Consider the following 25,303-nt stretch of genomic DNA (forward strand, 5'->3'; position numbering starts at 1 on the left):
AGAATTTTTAAATATAGTTTATTGTTCCCGTGGAAAAATTATTCAAAAAACCTAAATTCAATTCTAGAAAAACTCTCTCTAGTTTATTTGTTGTAATCTATTAGGAATTGTAGAAATATTTCAATGGATGCGTGTTTTACTCAAGTGCAATTTCACAATATTTTAGAACACAAATACACACCAAATCATTGCCTGCTAGGTTATGGTGCAATTTCATTTTGAAATACTTTGAACTTGATGTCACTCACTTGAAATGTGAGCCCTGTTCACTTGAATACAATCACATATTATATCACAATGTAATCGACTGGAGAATGTGATGTCGAGTTAGCACATGATTTGATATGTTGTCACACATCAACTGCAATCACTCAGAATCGTGTAACACAAAAGAAATTTCAATTGTCTACATTCTTTTCAGAATCATGAGTTATTTTCTCGAGATTTTCAAATAATATCTTAGGATACTAGCTCTATCATCCTGCTGCATTGTATCAACTTTGTAATGTTTGAAAAGTACTCAAATTTGTACTGTATTTATAAGAGTTCTGTTTCATAACTCGTTTATTTCGGAGAGTTTTCATTTAACCCGATGTTACTCCGATCTATGGTCATAATTGCATAATGTTTTTTAATCTAAGCGTCATCTCCAATTTGAATCCTTGCTTTCCTAAATTATCCGATAAACTGAATTTAAGTCTCGCAATAATTTTCAATTTCCTATCTTCTGTATTGTACTTAATTTAGGTTATTAAAAAAAAAAATTTGGCTTATCCGGGTTTTGCTTCTTTTGTAGCTAAATCTTGTTAAACTGCTTCAATAATATTCAACGAAACTTTTTATGCCCTAATTTTTATTTTTCTCTTCATGATCTGATTTTCACTTACGGTATTTTTCTTGAACCTTAAATATACTTCTGGCTCTATAGAGAAGTATGGCTCAGTGCTAAAAGTGTCTTTTTATCGCCAAACTTCGATTACTGATTACATTCTGTTCTCATACGCTCGAGCAATTTGTATAAATATCTTGAAATATAAAAAAAATCAATCTTTAAACATTTTCTATTTCCATAAGCTCGAGTAGATTTTGTAAAGAACTTGAGATGTAAAAACTTGTGTATTTTCAAAAAATTATCTCCAAACGATTTCTCCAATATTTTCAATGATCTTAATACATATTTAAGTCATATATATGTAAGTCATACATAATTAATTCGATAAAATGACGAAGTTATCTGGCCAAACCTTCAGTTTGAGTTGCGTTTATGATTTTGTGAGTAGAGTACACGACTGCATTTTATTGTGTTGGTTGTAGGGTTGAATCGCAAACGTATCGAGATTACCACATTGACTTCACATAGCAATCGATCACAGCGTACAGTAAGCATTGCATTGTTGATAACGGGGTTGTTGAACATGTCTGTGTTATTTTCTGTGCTTGATCAAACAAAATTAACTTGTACTGCCTGATTTAATTTGTGTGTGTCTCTGTCTGCTGCTATTGCAATAACACTGTTCAATTACATCAATCAACTATTCATTTTTGAAATAATTTCATTCAGGGTCATCAAGAAAGATGATTGTTTAAAATCGTGTCGATCTGTGAATCATTCGAATGCCATAAAAGATGCATTTCATTGCTTCATAACTGATCTTGAAAATTATAAAGGAAAAAACCACCAGTTGTTCATTCTTCGAATTCATAACATACACTTACATAGTAGATGATGATGATTTTCAATTTTGCTGCACTGGATGAGATTGTTGTTTCAACCTGATAAATAAGAATTATTAATTAATAATAACTGGAATATCATTAATGAATAACCTTATAACCTCATTAATTACCTTATAAATAAGACTAGAGATAAATTTGATAGAGTATTATTACAGAGAAAAGGTATCAGCTACCTATCTATCTCATTTTTCTATTAATATCACACTATTTGTTACTGATGTTGCGAAGTAACTGCCTGTTTTGAAAAATATCTTGTTATGATTTCTGAAATTAAATATACTCATCCAGTAAGCCACTTCAAATGTGTCAGCCACATGATTTTGTTTCATATGCCATGCTCTTTCCAAACTATTAGGGTTTAAAATCAGAGTCTTTTAATAAATAATAATAATAAAGTTGTATAATTCATTATCATTCATCTGACCTGTTAGTGTACAGTAGACGTTAAATCAAAATTTATGAATGCCAAGGATGTATGCTTTGAATTTCATGATCGCTTTATTCGAATAATTGTAAATCATTGCTATTTAAATTGTTTTATGAAGTGAACTCTCAAATTTATAAAATTCGTTCTGATTGAAACAATTGTTAATAATTTTTGTTCAGTATTTAATGGAGCTGCAGTAATACCAGAAATAGGACATTTTCCATCCCAGGTGAGGCTCTTTAATAGGTTCCTGTTTATAATTCAATCATTTTTTATCTATAACTGTTTTCACCTCAGATGTACAAAAGTGGATTACACAGTACTTTACAATATCCTATATTCCCCACGCGCCATACAAAAATCCACATTGCTATTTAGTATTTCGCAGATTATTGCAAAGCATACATTTTCATACTCACCCGATTTCTATTCCTTTTTTCGTTAATAATTTTTTAGCTCCAATGTTTATTTCGTAGTGATGTATGATTTTATTTTATTTTTCAGTATAAGTTTTTCAAAATCACATTTCTCATTATCTATTCTATTATAAATGTTCGATCATATTTCAATTCGGTTCGGTTTTAATATGTGTTGGTTTCACATACTTCCGTGATAGGTGGAGAAAAGATCTTTAGTTGAATATCGAATATTGCAAATTCCTAAAATAACTGTAATAAAGTTACAATACTCTTAAAGGTTTAGGATACTCGTATAGGCTTTCGAAAATGTTTTTTCATAATAAATATATAGTTACTTTTCCTAAAAAATTCATTAGGATTTCAGTTTTTAATGATATGCTATTCGTCTTTGACTTGAAAGGTATTTGTATTTGACTTTGAAAAGTAGATATTAAATATTTTTACGAGTAGACTAAAGTCTAGTTACACACACATCGATTCTTGGATGTACAATTTTTTGCCGTCCTAATAAATTCTATTAGATCAAGCATAACTTGGTATACAGATTGTGCGTTCATGTGTTTGCTAAATTCTGTTTAGTCTTGGAGATTTCATGAGAACGGCAATCGAACATCCAAAAATCTATGTGTGTGTAACTGGCTTTAGACTTCTTAAAAGCTGTTAGTCTATTAATTTTTGGAAATTATTCAATAAAAATTCTTGGAAAAATGATCGGGTTAGATATTACTGGTCCATCAAAATCCAGTACTTTAATTATTCAATTGTTTTCTGGATTTGATCTATGGTTTCTTGCAGTACAATGTGAATAAAGAAAATATATTTTTGATTCATTATATATTATGGTCCCATTGTTTCTTCGGTCTATTCTTTCTAGATTGTTTGTTTTTTATGTACATTTCTTGAATTGCTGTATAAGCTTGATCCTCATTGTTCCTTATCCAATGTTATTTTTCATAATACAGTATTCAAGATTTATAAGTTTATCCGGCATTCCTTGTATCACTAATTAGTTTCACCGTTCATTCCTTGGCATTATTGCTATTATTTTTCCAGCAGATGTATGCTCAGCTGATCGATAATGAAGGCGATTGGCCACAATTTGTGACACATTAATATTTTTAAAAACAAATTCATTCAGTAAAGTTGTAAATTTTTCTTTCTTAATGACCCTGGCAACTTGGCAATATATTAAAAAGTTTCATTTTTCAATCCACTCTGTTGCTTGCTTTTGTACATCTTCTGAGTCGGTCAATTGAACCACATCGCTTTAAAAAATTGTATTTTTTCAGTAGTATAATATTTTTGAATGTCTATCATATTAATTGTATATTATGCAATAACATATTTAATCCACCCCAGTATTGTCTCTTATCACATGTGTATTTATGTCAGTACCCAGGCTATATCGTTATTCTTCTTCATGAAAACTGGAAAATGTTCCCTTAATTAAATATGAAAAGTGGAAGAATGAATGAATTCAGTAGACATTGATGATACCTATTGAATAGTTTGAGAAAAATTATCCTGCTTCTGCTTCTCATTCGAATTATTGGTGATGCACAATATTTTAATTGATCTATTGAGTAATCTGATACTTTTTATGGCACTATTATGCCCATTTTAATTAGCATATATCTATGAATAAATTTCGTATGGAAGCAAAAGTTATTGATGCATTATGCTTCATAAACCTTAAAGAATTATGCTATTATTTTAGCATACTAACTCAATTAAACATTATTAAGTGATCAAATTGATAGTGTATATAGTTGAAATTAGATAGAGAATGGAATAATTAAATAGATTATCAGTCTATCTAGAGATTTTCTTTCTGATCAAGTAAATTTCTGTTGAATTTGAGATAGGCAAAAACATGAACTTATTAATGAAAAAGAAAGGTATTTCAGATTTCAACTCGAAGCTAGTATAAAATATGGCAGCCTATTCAACATCTGATATTCATCAATTTCTACCATTGTCACTGCAGAAGCATAATTTGTCACCTTAATACTAATATGTTCCACTGTTCAATCTCATTTATTAAATTTTTCTTTGATATGCTTTGATATCCATGCTTGTTAGGGATTCCAATTACCTAGTTCCTCATCAATTTTCTATTAGTATTGTCTAATAACACTTTGTTAGTGTTATTATCAGTATTGTCTTATATTTCCTCCAAAATCCTTGAATCTGCAATACAATTTTGATATTCACTCTACTATTGTCTGATAATTTTTTCCAGAATCGTTATTTTCTCAACATGTATACCCCTGTATCTTAATTTATGATGAATGCTAGTTGATCAATATTTGTTCACATTCTATTAATTACTTAAAAGATTGTTTTCATTCAATTTGTTTATTATTAATATTTTTCGATTGCAATTTTTGTATATATTAAAGTCTTCTGCGTCATACTGAGAGTGTTTTTATCTGTCTTGTGTTTGATGATTTTTTAATGCAAAGTAATTTATTTATTTCTAATTTTTCAATGCTGGCCGCAATACCGAAGATCTAAAGGTGAAGGATTGTTAGCTAGCCTATAGCCTAGTGCAAGTGGGCTGTTCATATTATTTGTGTTGCATGAATATCATTTAGTGCTTCTCTGTAAATTATTTCTGTAGTTCTCATCACTTTTCAGTTTTCTTAATGTAATTCATCGAAGTTTTCGCAACCTCCAGTCTCCATAAAACTTTTTGTACAAATTACAATGAGTCTATTTTCCAATTTAGCTACAACTATGTAGATACAGTACCTATTTGAACTTTTTTAATTTTTGTTGCTCCTATCTTCTATCATTTCCCAGATGTATCATTCACTCATTTTATTACCGTAACTTTTGTGTTTCATCATTGATGTATCTTTTTGTGTTTTTATACGTTAAAATTTCCATTGCATGTCATTCAAATGCCAAACATTCTTGTTTGAAAGTTTATCGTATGCAGTTTGTTTATTTGGCATCGCTTCGATATGTCACGCAACTTCCTGTTCTCTCAGCACGCTTCACACAACAATCACTTTGTTTATATATGCTTGAATATCCTAAGATTGCTGTAAATTGAAAGTGCATTGATATAGAATAAGAATTTATTAGCTTTCTATAATAATTTCATGCTGATGAGATAATTAAATTTTTATAAGATCACCTCACTGAAAAGATGCATAGCACATTATAATAGTTGGTATTAGTAGTTGAGTGATCTTTTTGTTTTGGCACATCATGACAAGAAGGAAAGTTGTGTGCTAGCTGCAAGTTAATTTCAAACTCGAAATTCAAATTGAAGATAAATTCAGTATCACTGTTACAAAGGACAAAATATAATTTTAAATCTTTCCAAGTCATGGGAGCTATTCTGGGCATGTGTGTATTGCTGCTTATGGTATGTGCTATAATAAAAATCTTCAATTAAGATAACTAATCATAACTTCATTCCACTCAATTCCAAAGAAAAGAAGAATAACTGAATAAAAATTCGTCTTTCATATAACTAGTTAGAAGGGATAATTGAGAACATGATGAACATATTATGCCGAAACTATGTGGGTCAGAAATTTTCAAATCTATGACTTATTCAATAAAAAATGTGTCATTTCCAAAAATTAAGTTCGCCGAGTTTCTTGGCAGCTTTAATAATGATACTTTCCTTCACTCACTCATATTAGACAGTTAGTTATTACTGACTGAGAATTGAACATAAAACTATCTATTTTTTGACGTACATAACGGGGCTAAAAAATTGTGTGATTTCATTAATACATGGTGTTATATGATGTGATATGAGAATACAAGAAATAATAAACTAATCTGAGAAGTAAATATTCGTATGGCTTTTTGTTGGTGAAGAGTCGCGTACGGTCAATGGGCCGTACGACTGTAATACTTCAGCTGGAACCAATTTAAAGTGTCCATGTACGATCATGTGACTATAGTATGAATGCTAATGTTAGTGTGTGGTTTGTTGTTGTGCAGACTTGGACAAGGCCGAGTACCAGGTGTGAGGGGCCTACTGCGGGGCGTTGTGAAGCAGCTGGTGCGCCCGGGGGGTGGAGGGGGTTCGTCCTCGGATGGCAGCGGTCGCAGTCGGCAGCTGGGGCGCATCTCGCGTGCGCCCGACGGTCGCTTCGTGGTCGCTAGCGACTCCAGCAGCTGCAGCAGCAGCGACGATGGAGGGTTCCTTGCGTTGAGGAGCAGAACATCGTGGAGGAGACCGCTCGTCCGTCGGCCCAGCGAACAGTTCAGTTTGCGGTCGAGCTTCTCGAGCGGCGCGCCTTGGCGGACCCCCGTCATAGCCACCGTCTACACCCCGCAGCCCAAGACACCCTTCCAAGCCAGCTCCCCTGCATCACCCAATTTCTTTTGGACACCACTCTCCAACCTCTTCTCCCCCGCCTACTTCTCCGACATCAGTTCTGTGCCTCAAGTGAGTTCAGCCGAAAGAACTATCAAAAGTGTACACGAGAGATATAGTCAGGAGTTGCCGTCGTTAAGAGCCATCCACGAGGAGAACGAACGTGTGCTGGGTGGCTCACCTAGACGGAGGTCACGTTTGCCTCCCAGACACGCTAGGCATGCGCGGTCCGCGCCCGAGTTGAACCAACTTACTCAGGAAACATCCCCAGAGAGTCGTTCAAGTAGTAGTGGGTTTGGCTCGAAAAACACTTCCCAACGAACTGGTTCCAGCGGGGAATGGAGGTATCTACCACCCTACCGACCACCCCCTCCTCCTCCCCCTACAATCATCCCCCCTTGGGCGAATCACCACGAACTAACCCTCACCTCCCTCCCCTCGCCCACGCACTCGGATCTCAGTCACAACAAGCCGCTGAGTGTTGACGACCACTATGAGTTCGACGCCGTTTTCCCGCTCTCACCAACGCCGACTGAGATGATGATGATGAGCAGGGGTCCGGCCACCCTCACTCCCACCCACCACCGCCTCTATCACCACTCCAAGTATGACAACATAGAGGCGCGCGTCCAGGCCATGAAGGAGGAGTTCCATGCGTTCCGGCAGCGACAGGCCGCCCGGCGACGGCAGACTGCCCAACTAGAAAGTGCTTGCTAACTGGTCGATCTCCTTTGTTCGTTTACTGTGTTATTTTAGTGTCGCTCCAACTGCAACATAAATCTCACAAGCTCAATTCAATTATAGCTAATGAATGAGTACCGAATCATTTTTAATAAATTATGTCCAGTGAATGCGACAGATATGAGTCTATAATTGCGCTTCACAATAGCTCATTATAGATGGAATTAAATAGAGAATGAATTTATTCAAATGCTAAGTAATATATAATTTTTATTTAACGAAAATCCTAAATAAATGCTGCAAATCACCCCGAAGACCTCTGCTACTGCAGACATTGACAACATTGCTATCAGCTAGATGGAAATTCGATGAGAACTATCCAAAAATTAGTTGCCAGCCCGGGAATCGAATTAGTAGTTCTCATCGAATTTCCATCTAGCTGTTAGCCCTGTTGTCAATGTCTGCAGTAGCAGAGGTCTTGGGGGTGATTTGCAGCATTTATTCAGGCTTTTCGTTAAATAATAATTATAGCTCATTAAATTTTTTCTTTCAAGAACTAACTAACTTCATCATTAACTAAGTAAAACTCAATATGTGTGAATAAATAGTATTCTTATTAGAATAAACTTGAAGGAATGTTTTGTCTCTCAACAAACAAATGTTTTGTCTCTCAACATAATCTCGATAACAAAATTTAATAAAAATAGAAAAGATAATCAATAGTGTAGACGAAATTGAATCAATAATCAAGCTCATTCCAGATAAGAGGATATATTTCAATATATCTGTAATTGCAATTCAATCAATAATCAAATTGATACCAGATAATAAGAGAATATAATATATTGTATGTATAATAATTGCAATCAATACGTCTTTAAGACTCATAGAGAGAGTCTGAAACAAGTCCAGTCACACTATTTTACAATATTGCAAATAACACACATAAATGAAATTGTAACACTTCGAAAACAGTATGAAATGGAATATTATACTTCGCTATACACTGATAGTGTTCCATCCACACTTTTTAGTCAAATCACATAATTTCACATTTTTCAAAATAGAATTACTGAAGCTATTTAAATCAAATTGTATTAAACTTGAGCTTGTGCTGATTTCGTTTCAGTTTGATCGGCTGTTGCGTAGAACGTTTATAATAATTGAGATTCGAAAAAGTCTGATGTTATATATAATTATATATTTAATTTTAATTTTATTTAAACAGTTCCTCAACAGTATGCATGTGTGTGTGCTCTTGTAAATATGTTGGGCAATTTTACTCTACTATATTAAAAAAATGTAAATAAACAGTTCCAATAGATATACTACTTGTAGCATGTATGTAAAATGATTTTTTAAATATCAGTGCCGAGTAAATAATACAAACACTTCTGTCCTTTTACTGTACGGGAGGATAAATTAATTGGCCAAACATATATTATATATTTCAATGCACTAATCAATCACTCTTCATTCAAGAATCATAATAAATCAACATATTTGGTCTAATCAATCATTGAACACAGTTTTAGGGCGTGCCCCAGTGGTCAAGGTTTTAAAAATGTTAGTTAAACCGAAATTGGAAACTTACTAATCAGCTTAACTCAAACTATCAACTATCTGACATTGGTGGTACTCGATGAGGAATTTGTTTCTCAAATAACAAAGTTAAAATTCAAATCCTATCAAACTTTCTCTCATAGAAAAATAAAACAACGCATTTCATCTCATAAACTACTTCAAATATGATGAATAATTAGAATAGCACAAAATTATTGTTTCAATGAGCATAATTCTCAAGGATTAACTGTGATACCATTTAGGTGATTTTACATTTCTTAACGTTGTGATGTCTTTTAACATTGATGTTTTTTATTATTTGCATGTGATGATTCTTGCCATTTTATTTATTATTAGGTCTTAAACGTCTAAGGTATTCAATAATTAGATACGTTACGAATTTGATTGCATCCCTTGGCCTATAAGTTGCACTCCTTTATTACAAGTCTAGGAAGGGGATTCTATTTAGATGGATAATTATTATTTGTGGTTCTTTATATTTAAAAATCAACGGATCAATGTATTATAAAATGTACTGGAACTAGGTTGCCTCCTTGTGCAGTTGAGAATTTTTACATATTTTTGCCTTAATAATAAAAATATTCTAAAAAATATATGAAAAAATTATAGTAATATTAGAAATAGAACCGATTAATGCGAAAGCTTTTCAAAATTAATTGATTGATCACTAATCGCACATACATAACTCTTTTAAGGTGTTGAGAACCAATTTTAGGCGGTGCCCAGTCAAAGTTAGGATTTTTCGATTGATGAATTTTCCAAACCAATCCAATTATTTTAAATATTTATGAATAATGTGCATGTGCTGAATTTGAACTGTAGGTGCTGATAATCATTCTAAAGAATAATCGTCACTAGTTGGTCATCAGTTAGCAAGCAATCCTGATTGTTTGGGTGAAAGAAGAAAAGTTGTCATTGCTCACCTGTATGAACTTTGTATGTTTCATGCCAAGGCCTACAAAATGTTGATATAATGTATTGTGATTGTGCTGTTCAAGTCATCTGCCTCGATGGTAGAGAGAAAGAGAGAGAGAGACAGTGTATTCCAGTTCACTCGCAACTAATGCCGTTTTCTTGGCCAGTCAAGATGAACAGTAACAACTTATTTATTTATAAATATATACAAATGAAACAAATATGAATATACTCATATACATTAATGAAACTATTATATACATGTACTATTGCATAAATAACCAATGAGTTTGAAAAGTTTAATAATTATTTATACCAAAGTAAGCATGCAACTCGTTTCATCTCGAAGAATCTATTTGTCAGGTGCATTCCTTCGTTTTCAGAATATCTAGGCAGATGAAATATCTCAAAAGTTTCCCTTAACAAATGGCTTTTGTAATTTTTACGATGTTCTGTTTTTATTGATATGGCAGCTTGCTATGTACCTTGTTCCGGTCAAGTTGAACAGTAATGAGAGGTGTGATTCTAATTATTCTAAAATGTATTCTCAAATAACAAGATTCTACTAAGAGGATGAGTAGCTTTTATCGCGAAATCTACATTCTTGGTGCTTCTTAGATTGTTAAATTGAATTCTAGCTAAGTGCAGCACGGATCGTTGAAAATATGGATTCAAGTGTCCATGACACTTCCAATTTCAAATACTACTAGTACGAACTAGAAACTTAACTAGATGGAATAAATTGCTTAACAAATTTCAATCTTATTCCAGTAATGGTTTAGTGAAATGCTACTTTGAATTGCCGTATACTTGAAGCTTAGTAGTTTTTGAATAGGAAATTTACAGCTTTTGAAAGAGCGTAAACTATTATTAAAAAATAGCAAAAAATTGCTAATTGAGTAGAAGTGGTTAATGTTTAGGTATGATTAATTAATTAATGGATAAAATGGTTTGCCAGTGCTGATTAGAGTTTTTTGTCCAATTTAATTTTTCGAAGGTGCTTGTGCAAGCTTGTAAATATTTTTCAAAATTGCTTATGAAAATAATTTTATATTCCATTACATGTCCACGATCCCGACAAATTATCACGTTGATGTTTATAATGGCATCTGATTGTTTTTAAGGATACCAAATAATGCTCAATTAATTCTTAAAGATGATTCAATATGAAACATCCCAGATACGTCTGCCTGGATTCAATGACTTTATGCTATGCATTGAGAGTAAATTTTACTAATGCAGTAGTTGAGAACCGATTTTACATTTTCGATTTCAGAAGGAATGCATTGTTCAGCAAACGTAAAATTCTATCAAATTCAGCTCCGTACGTCTTGAGACTGTGTCTGAGAGCGTAGTTCGAAATAATATTGTAACATTTTATTAGAGAAACATTATGGATAATGATTGATCATTTTTTAATGTTCATAATCCATGTGAAAATTTGTCACAACTACAGTCAAACTTGAGAAATAATTATGCAGTGCGTGAGTGCGAGTGCGTGTATTTAATGAGTGTGCGTGTGAGTGTGGGTTGCGTGCGTGTGTGCTGCACAAGTTCGTTAGTTGCTATTCGAGAGATACATACATGTAATATGAAAGTGAACAGCACAACTTTTTTATTATATAAATATACATATAACACTAAGTGAATTATTTCTGAGAGCCGAGTATTAGTGGAATGGCGTACAACAGACTTTGAAACTACTGTATTACCATTATTTATCGATAACTATGAATAAGGGAATTCTGACTCTATAGAGCATCTTCAATTGAATTATTTTTTTCCAATAATGTATTGTTTTAGCAAAGAGAATGTTAGACCGTGATATATAATATATAAGCTGTTTGTGTATATATATTATATATTGATATGAGTAAAAACTGTATATTATTTCACTCTTATAGAATCTCAAATCGTTCAAAATTTATTTTTTTAGAGAAAAATTTAAATGTGAATTATCATTTCACAATAATATTGTTTGTTCTTGATTGGTCTCTTCTTTAATAGTAGGTTGCTGCCTGAGACAACTGCATTGAATACTACCTTGGTTTATTTTAAGCATTTGCTAAAATTAAATAGAAAAATCTTTTCAACATTGTACGATTTTTCTCAGCTTTTTAGTACACATCAGCAGGTTTGTGATTCATCTGAAATCCTTGTATGTTGATGAACATGAATATTTTATCCTGATTTCAATTTAATCTATCACCTTTTTGAAAAAAAAATGAATCAATTTAATTGAAAGAGGCCAATGAAGATGTGATTGATGGGTTTCGTCCTTACCAAATCTATGATTAACATTTGTTTATACTGTAAATTTGAAATCGACTTTTCACAGTCAAGTTGTATTCTCATGGCTGGGTCCATCACAAGAGATTCTAAATGTTTATCTTAATTGAACCTTCTTTAGAAAGTAAATGTAATAATAATGATAATATTAATAATAAAAATAATGAAATGATAAGAATAATGAATAATAATTAGAAGACACTGTTTTTTGTATAGCTCTTATTTTCTAAGTAAAATATTATATTGTTGTTGACAGAGGAAAGATATATAAGAAATCGATAAGAACTTGGAAGTGAAAAGTAATTTTCACTCGGCTTGATCAGAAGGAATGTTTGTGCAATCCAGTTTTGTGTTAAACTTATTTTTTTATTTCATTCTAATTAGGTATTCTCTTTTAGTCATTTTTGAAGTACAAAGTTATTGAATAATTGTTTTAGTATTGTAATAATTTATATTTATTAATTGTGTTGATTATGAAAGCGGTTCTATTTATTGTATTATAAATTATATTGTCATTCATGAAATAAATTTTAATGGTATGCAGTCTACAAAAGGCTTCTGAACTGTTTTGTAGTGGGACTATGATTCATCTATTCAGAACTATTTTATTCACTGCCTCTATTAATCAAATGATACAGCTTCACGGTATCATATTTTGAATAAACTGAACTTTGAAACCCTTTTTCATAATTTTGCATAATAGTATTCCTGTGACAATTTTTATAAAGCATCGAGTGATTGGAATTTTCTAAAGAGTAGAAATTCTTTTTTAACCATAACCATTTCCAACCATTTTATTAAGTTTGAATTGCTATTATTCAATAATATTGAGCAAGTTGATGTTTCTGAAATACTATTAGAAAGTTATTTTATCCTCAGAGATTGGGAGCTGTCATTTTGTTTATAAACTTGGAAGAATAAGTTAGTTATTGGCTCTTCATGAATACGTCTCTTGATAATGTTATTAATGTGATGAAAGCCACTCAATACTAAAAACAAATGAACAGAGTTGTTAGGGTTCAAAAAAATGTATTGAATACAAATTTTACCTTCCGTCTTATACTGTAATACTAGAAATTATCAACTCGTGCCATTAAATTATTATTTAAACTGCACGGTTTAATTGTCAGACATAAATATATGAAGCGATTGATTTAATAATCAAGTACGACGGTGCTTTGCTGGACGTACTTCAATGTACTACCGTACTTTACTTTCTTTAGAGCAAAATATTATTGATGGAAATAAATTGGAAGTTGCAATTGTATTTAATAATTATTATTATTCAACATATTATTTGTCTAACATAAGTTCATCTCAGATAAATAACATGAGAAGAGTATTTCTTGCATATTCTTGTGTTCTTGACTCCACTCCTAGCAGCATCTCATTGTTATTCTATTTCCTTTCTCAAAATTATCAATAATATTTTGACCTGCTAGAATCTATTGAAGCTCTTTTTACGTTGTTTGTATCATAATTGTGTTCTGTTCAAGTTTTATGTAGATAGTAGTGACTTTAAATTGTTGGAATTTTAATCGAAACTAGAAGGATTGCAAAAACAAAGCAAATGAAAGTTTAATTTGTGGAAAGCATGAAATTGTAAAAAAGCAGAAGATATACAGTATATAGAAAGTAATGGACTGCATATATTTCAATTATTTAAAAAAAGCAATTTTTCTGTAGTTAAATAAAATGATCTCTTATTGTAGTGTGAGTGTTTTCATTTCCATTTTCACTTCAACCTTTGGCCTATGAGGTTTCTTTGAGTAATCAGGCTATTATTATTATTAATTAATTAGGCTAGTAATTGATTAGGATAGGATTTTTTTCAATTCAATTTATTTCACCAAAAACCCAAAAACAATACAAAGTTGTCAAAATTAGACGAAAACAATAACTATTATTCAAATAGATCAACGATCTTATTCTTATACGGCTGGAGGTGAAGACTGCTGGCATGAGTGAAACACGTGTTCACCAGTAGGAATAGGCTAATTCAAATTCATTTATTGCATGAAATAAATACACAGTTGAATGTATATCACAATTAGTACAATTTCAAATGAATTAAAATTTACACTTATAAGTGTGTAAGTTGTAATCAATCACACTTTATCAAAAAGTATAGTACAATGAAAATATAATAGGTAATCCTTATGGTACTAAAAATTGAAGAGAAAAAAATGAGATGCATCTCATAGTACGAAGGCTCAAGCCTGCGTGTGGAGAGGAGGAAAAATAGTTTGTGGTTTGAGAAGGATACTAAATACTTCTTGAATACTGAATCCTTGAATAGTTAATTCTTGAATGATAATGAATTTGATAATTATAGAATTTATCATTTTAGAATCTAATCATTATACATAGTAGAACTTATTAACTGTTTCCAAATATTAAGCTAATCATTTAAAATTGAATTTCTATCAATTGTGATCATCTGCTATCAAAAATGCTGTCACTGCAGATGCATCTCATGTGAAAAATGCTATTAATTAATATTAGGCTATGAGTATTTTTGAGTAATCAGGCTATGTTTAATCAATTAGGCTATTATTGACTGAGCAGTGAGGTCCAAGATTCAAGTCGATGGTTTCGCATTTCTCTTAATATTTATACTGCGTTTACGGCGAAACGCTGCAATAGATTTTCTTGAAATTTGACTGGTATTTTCCTTTTTGAATTGCGCGTCGACGTATAATATATTGTTTTATTCTGAAATGTTGCATTTTAAGGGCAGGTCACACCGAACTCGCGTCCGCGGCGGTAGCGAAGTCAAAAATCTCGCCTTCCATGTTATTAAGTTGTGCAGGTCACACCGAGCTTGCTACCGCGGAGGTAGTACCTCGGCGGTAGTTTCACTTCGCGAGCCAGGCGAACTTTTGAAACGTCTCCTAGTGGGAGTACCGCTAGCGGTAGTGAGCTCGGTCTGACGTGGCCAATCTAATAACATGGAAAGCGAACTCCAGAACTTCGCCATCGGTAGCGCTCTGGTTGCCGGCCTTCCCCCACTTCTAGAGAACCAGCCTCATCAAAACAAGAACAAAACCAAACTACCGCTGGCGGACGTTTTTTGGTGTGAACTGCTTCCAGAAAAACTACCTCCGCGGGAGCGAGCTCGCTACCGCTAGCAGACGTTGGTGTGACGACCGCTTTAAGGGTAATATAGAAGAAAAAGGAGTCTCCTTTCTAAGCCAATATGACCGTAAAAATCAGACTATAGAATTATGCACCATTAATCTCCTGTGGAGTGGATTATTAATTGCATGCAATTATTATTGATAACTCAAAGTAACTTAGTATTATTTCTCCCGACTTGCTCCCGACCTTTCTCTGCTATCGATTCGGTCAGCTTTTGATAATAGTAGTTGTTTACAACAGATGATTAGCATTGTCGATACACCAACCCAAACAGCCATTAGTCGTTTTCACACAGATATCTCGCCGAAACGACAGGACTGGACAGAATTTACTCTGATGAACAGAGGAGGCTGTGGTTTATAACTGCTCGAGGTATACTGTTCACAGAACTACCAGTTAAATTTGTTTCCGACTTTTTTGAAAATTAATTCATAATTCCAAATTGTGACTAAAATTGTTATAGCATACTACTACAATAATTCAGCAATTCTTGACCGCTTTTGCCAACTGTTATCATATTGCAGAAAATTTCATTCATCTGGAACATGATTAGGCCTATTATACCAAAATGTATTAGCTCACTTTATTTCACAAAACCTTTGGAATTCTCCCCTTAAATTAAGAATTGAAATGGCTAATTATTTGATTGAATAATTTTTTTTAGGTGGAATGAAAAATCAATAAAGCTTTGTTGTACTAAGCTTTATCGGAGATATGAGGGCTCATATTTTAATTGGAGATTAGAGAATTATAAATCTATATAATGAGAGAGAGTAGGGTTGTGTTTGATCGCATCAAAACATGTCAAATTTGTGGATTGCATACCAAAAAAACTGGAATGATTCAGATCTCCAAATTTTGCACATAGATTCTAAAAATATCAATTTCGTGCACCTCGAAGCCCAAATTTCAATTTTCCTTCTAGATTTTTCAGAATTAATTTTCAAATTCATTCATGGAACATCATACGGCATACCTACTGTTTGACCAGCGAAAGAATGCCCCCGGCGGAGTGGAGCAATCTTAGGCTGTTCTAGCTTTTTCGATCCGTCTTAAAAACATCATCCAGTCATAAAATGAAAAATATCTCTAAAAACTTCAGAAATATTGAATTAGTGATGTAAAATAGGTAAGGAATCGTTTTTGTTCAGTGCATTTTTTTATAAATTGACTCATTTAAAAGATAAATTTAATTTGTGACTAAATGAGTATTTTCATTGAAAACCTTTAATTTTCTGTTTACAACTCATCTGTTCAATAGATATTGCATTTCCTTTTTCAAAACTGCCCGTCTACTTGAAAAATCCTGTCAATTTGAGAATAAGTCACTATAAAAATTAGTCAACGATTGGTGACTTCCCTAACCCAGAGGAGCAGGAAGGTATTTAGTATCACCTTACTCTTTCCGATGATTGTACCTTTTTTTTGGCTAATAATTATGTATATTGCCTAACATTGAGGGTGAGTGACTGATGGGTGAATGAGTACGCTTGTTGGATGTGAGTGTTCTCGATCCTTGGTCAAAAAGCAGGTTTTCAACAATATTATTGTATCTTTTTTTACGATTTTATTTTGTTCGTCGATCTCACCGTGCTTCCCACTTCGTTTTTAGTTTTGGTTTATTTTATTTTTATCCATAATAATACCTCTCTCCAGATTGAGTTTTGTTTTATTTGTTACACTAGTTCCATTTATTCTTAAATAATTTTTTTTCTATTTTTATTGTATTTATAGTCATAATTTTGCATAGCTATGAATAGTTAAATTTAAGATTATTTATATTGGATGCTACTAGACAACTCGCTCCTCTCTCACAGGCATGTGCCCATAAGAGGAGCCTCCAATCACATGTATTTTTATTTTCTATGTTTTACATACAAATGTATTGTTAATCTTTTTTGGAGAATAAAGAATTTCAATTTCAAAAAAAAAAAAAAAAAAAAAAAAAAAAACTATTGAACGGAATTATTTTTTTTGGCATGCATATTTATTGATTCTTCTCTGAACCGTTGTTATGTATATTTTTCTAAAAAATTGTTTGTTTTCCTAATAATGGGTAATTTCATGGATCAAGTTCGTGAATTTGGATCGCAAAACATGAAAAAGTTGGTAATCGACAAACTTTTTTATGAGTGGAATAAACTACACATATGCATCGTATGAAATAATCATAACATCCCAAATTATTTTCTGTGGAAGAAATACTGAAATTGATTAAAGGGTTCTCGAGTTATAAAAGATAGATAAATATGTTGCTCAATTATTATACTGGAATTCTTTCTCCTTGCAGCTCACATAATAGCCTATCTATCAGTTGGGTAGGCTATGCATAGAAGAAATAATATTTAATGGCTTCCGCTGTTAGCTTTTCAGTACTAAAGTATTAGTCATCAATGTAAAGAAATCCTGTTTATAAATAGATGCATGTTTATTTAGTAATTATGCATTTTCTTTGAATAGAGGTCGCTGCACGGCTTCCAGCTCAGTTCAGTTCGTGAAACGAGCGAGTGCACATTGAATTAGCTCAGTTCAAATTATTTTTTTTATATTACCTATATACAGATTATTAGTTTTAGTTACTGTCTAGTTTTTTTATAACAATGTTGGGCATTAGAAAGAGTGGTCAAACAGTGCATAGTGAAGCGCGTAATATCATTAGACATGTTATTGATAAATGTGATGAGGAAAAGAATTCTATACCAATTCCACATTCACAAGCAACAAAACGAGCAGCAAATTATTGTGGTGTATCAGAGAGATTGATTAAAAAAATACGTAGTGAAACTAAGTGTTTAGCAGAACCAGAATCGTCTAAACCATCGACGCCAGGAAAAACAAGACCACACTCCAAGAATTCCATTTCCAGTATAGACAGTTTTGATCTGAACGTGATTAGGAACACTATAAATGAATTTTACCTTATCAAGAAAACTGTACCCTCTATTAGAAATTTATTACCAGTCTTGAAAGATAAAATTAATTTCAAATGGGGCAGAGAGACATCACGTGTAATTAATTATAAAAAAAAACTTGGATTTAGATGGTTCCATTGTCAGTATGTACATAAGAAGGTAAACCAAATGTGGTAAACAAGTTCACAAGGCACTGAATTACAGTTGATGAATTCATATTCGGACAAGGGTATGCAAACGGAAACCTAGAGTACTCATCAATTATTGTCAACAAATATTTGTTTTTAGTTTTTGATGGAAGAGGACCCTTGAAGTCCACGCTTAATCTTTCAAATGGATGTGTCGCCTTTATGAGAGTAGATTTCAATTTCTTGAAAAATTGAGGTTTTATGGCATTACATGTTTGACATGAAGAAGTCATTTTTCTGACATCCTCAACTGAATAGGGTAAATTATGAGTTCTTACCCAATGAATCATTCTGGTCACTCCAGGGTGACACAAGTCACAGTGTAGGGAGTGTAATTTATCGGTTTGAGTTGCATTACACACTCTGGAAAGTGCATCTGCTACTTGGTTGTCCTTTCCTGGTCTGTAAATTATTTCGTAATTGTAGCATGACATCTCCAATCGCCATCGTTGTATTTTTTCATTTTTTATTTTATTTTGATGAGTCATATCAAACATGAATGATACAGAGCGCTGGTCAGTGATAATTTTGAAGAATCTTCCAAGTAAGAAATGTCTCCACTTTTTAAGAGCACACACAATAGCAAAAGCCTCTTTTTCAATGGATGAATGTTTACGCTCACTATCATTCAGCTTCTGAGAAAAGAATGCTACTGGACGTCCACACTGTGATAGGACAGCTGAAATTGAAAAATCAGATGCATCTGTTTCAACCACAAAAGGTTCAAAGTCGTCAATTGTACTAACTACTGCCTTAGAAATCTCAGTTTTGAGTTGATTGAAGTCAGCTATAGCTTCAGAAGTCAAAGGAAAGGTCTTTGCTGTAAGAAGCCGTTTAGCTTTATCTGAATAATTGGATATCCATTTGGAATAGTGTGCAAACATTCCAATTGTTCGCTCAAGAGCCTTTCTATTATCTGGGGGTGGAAGATTGAGCAATGGTTTCAGACGTTCAGGGTCAGGAGAAATTGTCCCATTTTCAATTTTATAGCCAAGCAAGCTTATTGAAGTAAGTGAATATTTGCTTTTTTCTGTATTGATTGTAAAATTATATTTTTGTACTGCATCTAAGAATTTTTTGAGATTCAAATCATGTTCCTTCTGATTCTTACCACATATTGTCACATCATCCAGGTATGCATACGTTTTTTCAAGTTTTTCATATTTCCTTTTTTCTACCATGTCTCATCTAGTGATCAGTGTTTTTCACATCTTTTCATTATCAATTAAAAACATATCAATGACGACAAAGTGGGTACACCATCTGTCAGACCAAAAGCAAGCCTTCGAAATTGATACAAACGGCCACATGCCTCAAATGCAGTGAAAGGTCGATCTTTTTCTCGTAGGGGTACCTGGTGGTAAGCGCTTTTCAAGTCAATAGTGGTGAATACAGAGTTTTTTGAGACCTTAGAAACAATATCTTCAAGACTAGGGAGGGGATATGCGTCAAGATGTGTGTATCGGTTAATAGTTTGAGAATAGTCTATTACCATTCGCTTTTTGTGATTTTCGTTCTTCACTACAAATGCTTGAGCTCTCCAGGGAGACCTGCTTTCTTCAATAATTCCATCAGCTAGCAGTTTCTCAATTTCTTTCTCCATGAAACTAGTGTCTTCAAGAGAATGCTTTCGGGATTTAGTAATTATAGGTTTAATGTCTTTAGTTAAAAACTCAAAAAGTGGTGGAGGTTCTATCTTTGCTGGAGCCAGATAATTGATAGTCAATGGGGGTTTAGTTCCTCCAAATGAAACTCTAAGTTCAGAGTGTTGATTAAGTAAGTCATGTCCTACAATAACATTAGCACACAAATCAGGCAATACACTGAATTTTGTTTTGGGGTAATGTTGACCTGAAAATTCTAAATGAGCTACACAATAAAAGGAAATGTTCTTCTTAGTGATGTTGAAGCCATGGACACTGCACCAGTTGTAGGGTACATTTCAAGTCCACATTTTTTAGCAAAACAGTGTGAAATAAATGTCTCAGAGCTTCCTGTATCTATCAAAGCAGAAGTAGGAATGTTGTTTACCTGAGCTTGTACTGTAGCATTTTCAAGAACAGTAGAGGCTGCAATAAGCGCCGAAGATGAAGAAGTTTTAGTAGATTTGCAGACATTTTTCCAATGACCTATTTTCTGGCATTTTTCGCATGAGTCATTTAGTGCAGGGCACTGCTGACGTGTTTTATGTCGCTGACGACCACAAAAATAACATTTTTGAAAACTTGAGCTTCCAGTTTTTACAGCTGACAAATTTGTTTCTTTACATGAATTTTCTGAAGAATTATTTGAAGTGGCATTAAGAGTTATTTCAGAAGAGTAAGAAGCTGATTGATTTCTGGCAGATTCCAAGGCACGTGCTTTTTCAATAGCTTCATCAAGAGTTAGCTTGTCAAACTCCAAAAGTCTCAGTCTTATCTGATGAGAGCTGAGGCCCCGGATAAATGAATCACGAATGTATGTTTTCCTATGAGTTTCAGAATCAACATCTGCAAACCCACAATTCTTACTCAGTTGTTGTAAAGCTTGGTTATATTGGTCAATTGTCTCATCTGAAGACTGTTTTCTAGTTGCCAATTTATGTCTAGCGAATATTTCATTTATTGGTTTTACATATGCAGATTTTAGTGCGTCAATAGCCGAAGTATATGAATTTTTGTCGGCATTGTTTGATAAACAGAATGAGATAGAAAGTTGGTAAGCAACCGCAACTTACTTTCATCATCGATGTCTTCTTCGTCAAAAGATGCGATGAAATTCTCAAAAGTCTTTAGCCAGAAGTTCCATTCTTGTAGAGCTGTTGGAGAATTCGGATCACCATTAAACTTGTCTGGTTTCAAAAATTTGTCCATCGTAACGCGAATTTTCAGTTTTCGTTTCCAGAAAAGATTTGAAGATTATACATTTGTTGTTGAATAAAAATTGTGAAATAGAGAATAGAAATTGATTGACTCGTATTTTGATAAGATGAATTGATTTGATGATTTTGGATTACTGATCAATAAATTGTAATGAAAAACCTCTGCATTCTAGGCTTTATTGATCAGTAATGAATTCATAACAGATTCAAAATTAGAATAAATAGTTCAACATCTGATAACAGAAACATAAGAAGAAAACACTAGTCATATGATGATTCAATATCATCACATTCTTCCCGTCTTTAGGAATTCAATGAATAGTCTTTCAAATAAGAAGGCATTTTGCGCTCTCTATAAGATCTTCGCAGGGTGCCATCAGGAGGCTCTTCTTCATCACTGAGGGGGAATCCTGTATTTGTTTCATCTTGATTTTCATGATAATTTTCTTGATTGTTCTCAGGCTCTGCGTGATCACTAAGGCTTGATCCTGCATTTGTATCATCTTGATTTTTATCGTTATCTTTTTGAATGCTCTCTTCTCCTCGAGGGGCAAGGTTTTTCAATGATACAGTTGTCTCTCTTCCATCACTAAGCCGTACCTTGGCATATTGTGGGTTGATTTGAAGAATATCCACCTCCTCGACCAATGGATCGAATTTACTTCTTCGTATAGGTACTTTCATTAGGACTTTGTTTGAAGGGGCAAGCCAGGTTGGAAGTGCTATACCATTAGATGATTGTCTATAGTGTCGGAACATCCTATCATGTGGCGTCTCATTAGTAGCCGTGCACAATAGGGATCGAATAGAATGTAGAGAATCTGGGAGCACAGATTCCCAATCAGATACATCCAAATTTCTATGCTTCAATGTAAGAGACACTGTGCGCCAAATTGTACCATTTTCTCGTTCGATTTGGCCATTTCCTGGTGCGTTATAAGGTGATGACATGGAAGTGGCTACTCCTCGATTATGAAGGAATTCCTGCAGCTCTCTGGATTTGAAAGAGGTTCCATTGTCAGTATGTACATAAGAAGGTAAACCAAATGTGGTAAACAAGTTCACAAGGCACTGAATTACAGTTGATGAATTCATATTCGGACAAGGGTATGCAAACGGAAACCTAGAGTACTCATCAATTATTGTCAACAAATATTTGTTTTTAGTTTTTGATGGAAGAGGACCCTTGAAGTCCACGCTTAATCTTTCAAATGGATGTGTCGCCTTTATGAGAGTAGATTTCAATTTCTTGAAAAATTGAGGTTTTATGGCATTACATGTTTGACATGAAGAAGTCATTTTTCTGACATCCTCAACTGAATAGGGTAAATTATGAGTTCTTACCCAATGAATCATTCTGGTCACTCCAGGGTGACACAAGTCACAGTGTAGGGAGTGTAATTTATCGGTTTGAGTTGCATTACACACTCTGGAAAGTGCATCTGCTACTTGGTTGTCCTTTCCTGGTCTGTAAATTATTTCGTAATTGTAGCATGACATCTCCAATCGCCATCGTTGTATTTTTTCATTTTTTATTTTATTTTGATGAGTCATATCAAACATGAATGATACAGAGCGCTGGTCAGTGATAATTTTGAAGAATCTTCCAAGTAAGAAATGTCTCCACTTTTTAAGAGCACACACAATAGCAAAAGCCTCTTTTTCAATGGATGAATGTTTACGCTCACTATCATTCAGCTTCTGAGAAAAGAATGCTACTGGACGTCCACACTGTGATAGGACAGCTGAAATTGAAAAATCAGATGCATCTGTTTCAACCACAAAAGGTTCAAAGTCGTCAATTGTACTAACTACTGCCTTAGAAATCTCAGTTTTGAGTTGATTGAAGTCAGCTATAGCTTCAGAAGTCAAAGGAAAGGTCTTTGCTGTAAGAAGCCGTTTAGCTTTATCTGAATAATTGGATATCCATTTGGAATAGTGTGCAAACATTCCAATTGTTCGCTCAAGAGCCTTTCTATTATCTGGGGGTGGAAGATTGAGCAATGGTTTCAGACGTTCAGGGTCAGGAGAAATTGTCCCATTTTCAATTTTATAGCCAAGCAAGCTTATTGAAGTAAGTGAATATTTGCTTTTTTCTGTATTGATTGTAAAATTATATTTTTGTACTGCATCTAAGAATTTTTTGAGATTCAAATCATGTTCCTTCTGATTCTTACCACATATTGTCACATCATCCAGGTATGCATACGTTTTTTCAAGTTTTTCATTATTAATAACATTATCAATGACTCCAGTATGTATAGTAGGTTCTATCATCATGTGTCTATCATTCACAGTATTTTAATTATTTATCAATTATTCATCATCATGAAGTACTCATGATCAATGAATTGATGCTAGATAATCATCGCCATCTGTTAGACCAAAAGCATCAGCCTTCGAAATTGATACAAACGGCCACATGCCTCAAATGCAGTGAAAGGTCGATCTTTTTCTCGTAGGGGTACCTGGTGGTAAGCGCTTTTCAAGTCAATAGTGGTGAATACAGAGTTTTTTGAGACCTTGCAATACACTGAATTTTGTTTTGGGGTAATGTTGACCTGAAAATTCTAAATGAGCTACACAATAAAAGGAAATGTTCTTTCTTAGTGATGTTGAAGCCATGGACACTGCACCAGTTGTAGGGTACATTTCAAGTCCACATTTTTTAGCAAAACAGTGTGAAATAAATGTCTCAGAGCTTCCTGTATCTATCAAAGCAGAAGTAGGAATGTTGTTTACCTGAGCTTGTACTGTAGCATTTTCAAGAACAGTAGAGGCTGCAATAAGCGCCGAAGATGAAGAAGTTTTAGTAGATTTGCAGACATTTTTCCAATGACCTATTTTCTGGCATTTTTCGCATGAGTCATTTAGTGCAGGGCACTGCTGACGTGTTTTATGTCGCTGACGACCACAAAAATAACATTTTTGAAAACTTGAGCTTCCAGTTTTTACAGCTGACAAATTTGTTTCTTTACATGAATTTTCTGAAGAATTATTTGAAGTGGCATTAAGAGTTATTTCAGAAGAGTAAGAAGCTGATTGATTTCTGGCAGATTCCAAGGCACGTGCTTTTTCAATAGCTTCATCAAGAGTTAGCTTGTCAAACTCCAAAAGTCTCAGTCTTATCTGATGAGAGCTGAGGCCCCGGATAAATGAATCACGAATGTATGTTTTCCTATGAGTTTCAGAATCAACATCTGCAAACCCACAATTCTTACTCAGTTGTTGTAAAGCTTGGTTATATTGGTCAATTGTCTCATCTGAAGACTGTTTTCTAGTTGCCAATTTATGTCTAGCGAATATTTCATTTATTGGTTTTACATATGCAGATTTTAGTGCGTCAATAGCCGAAGTATATGAATTTTTGTCGGCAATTGTTTGATAAACAGAATGAGATAGAAAGTTGGTAAGCAACCGCAACTTACTTTCATCATCGATGTCTTCTTCGTCAAAAGATGCGATGAAATTCTCAAAAGTCTTTAGCCAGAAGTTCCATTCTTGTAGAGCTGTTGGAGAATTCGGATCACCATCAAACTTGTCTGGTTTCAAAAATTTGTCCATCGTAACGCGAATTTTCAGTTTTCGTTTCCAGAAAAGATTTGAAGATTATACATTTGTTGTTGAATAGAAATTGTGAAATAGAGAATAGAAATTGATTGACTCGTATTTGATAAGATGAATTGATTTGATGATTTTAGATTACTGATCAATAAATTGTAATGAAAAACCTCTGCATTCTAGGCTTTATTGATCAGTAATGAATTCATAACAGATTCAAAATTAGAATAAATAGTTCAAC

General features: G+C 33.4%; 2 protein-coding genes across 2 annotated transcripts in view; one reads left to right on the forward strand and one right to left on the reverse strand.

Moving 5' to 3' along the window:
• Positions 1 to 14,111, forward strand: part of LOC111048898 (protein turtle) — a 144,249-nt gene extending 130,138 nt beyond the window's left edge. Inside the window, exon 17 of the mRNA XM_039429505.1 lies at positions 6,553 to 14,111. Coding sequence (XP_039285439.1) covers positions 6,553 to 7,648 — 1,096 coding nt within the window. The 3' untranslated portion in view covers positions 7,649 to 14,111. The remainder of the gene's footprint in view (positions 1 to 6,552) is intronic.
• Positions 14,112 to 19,866: 5,755 nt separating this feature from the next.
• Positions 19,867 to 25,171, reverse strand: LOC120351627 (uncharacterized protein K02A2.6-like). The gene is made up of 2 exons (XM_039429506.1): positions 24,041 to 25,171; positions 19,867 to 20,470 (listed from the first exon to the last, which is right to left on the reverse strand). The coding sequence occupies exons 1-2, from the start codon at positions 25,063 to 25,065 to the stop codon at positions 19,867 to 19,869; spliced, it is 1,629 nt and encodes a 542-aa protein (XP_039285440.1). The 5' UTR covers positions 25,066 to 25,171.
• Positions 25,172 to 25,303: the final 132 nt, after the last annotated feature.

The sequence above is a fragment of the Nilaparvata lugens genome, chromosome 5 (genome assembly GCF_014356525.2).
Source record: "Nilaparvata lugens isolate BPH chromosome 5, ASM1435652v1, whole genome shotgun sequence".
In the NCBI taxonomy this organism is placed as follows: domain Eukaryota; kingdom Metazoa; phylum Arthropoda; class Insecta; order Hemiptera; family Delphacidae; genus Nilaparvata; species Nilaparvata lugens.

Excerpts from the sequence above, each read along its gene's own strand:
- LOC120351627 (XM_039429506.1), bottom strand. The coding sequence starts at position 25,065 with ATGGACAAATTTTTGAAACCAGACAAGTTTGATGGTGATCCGAATTCT. Across the intron at positions 20,471-24,040 it reads CAACATTACCCCAAAACAAA|ATTCAGTGTATTGCCTGATT; the intron begins ATTCAGTGTATT and ends CCCCAAAACAAA.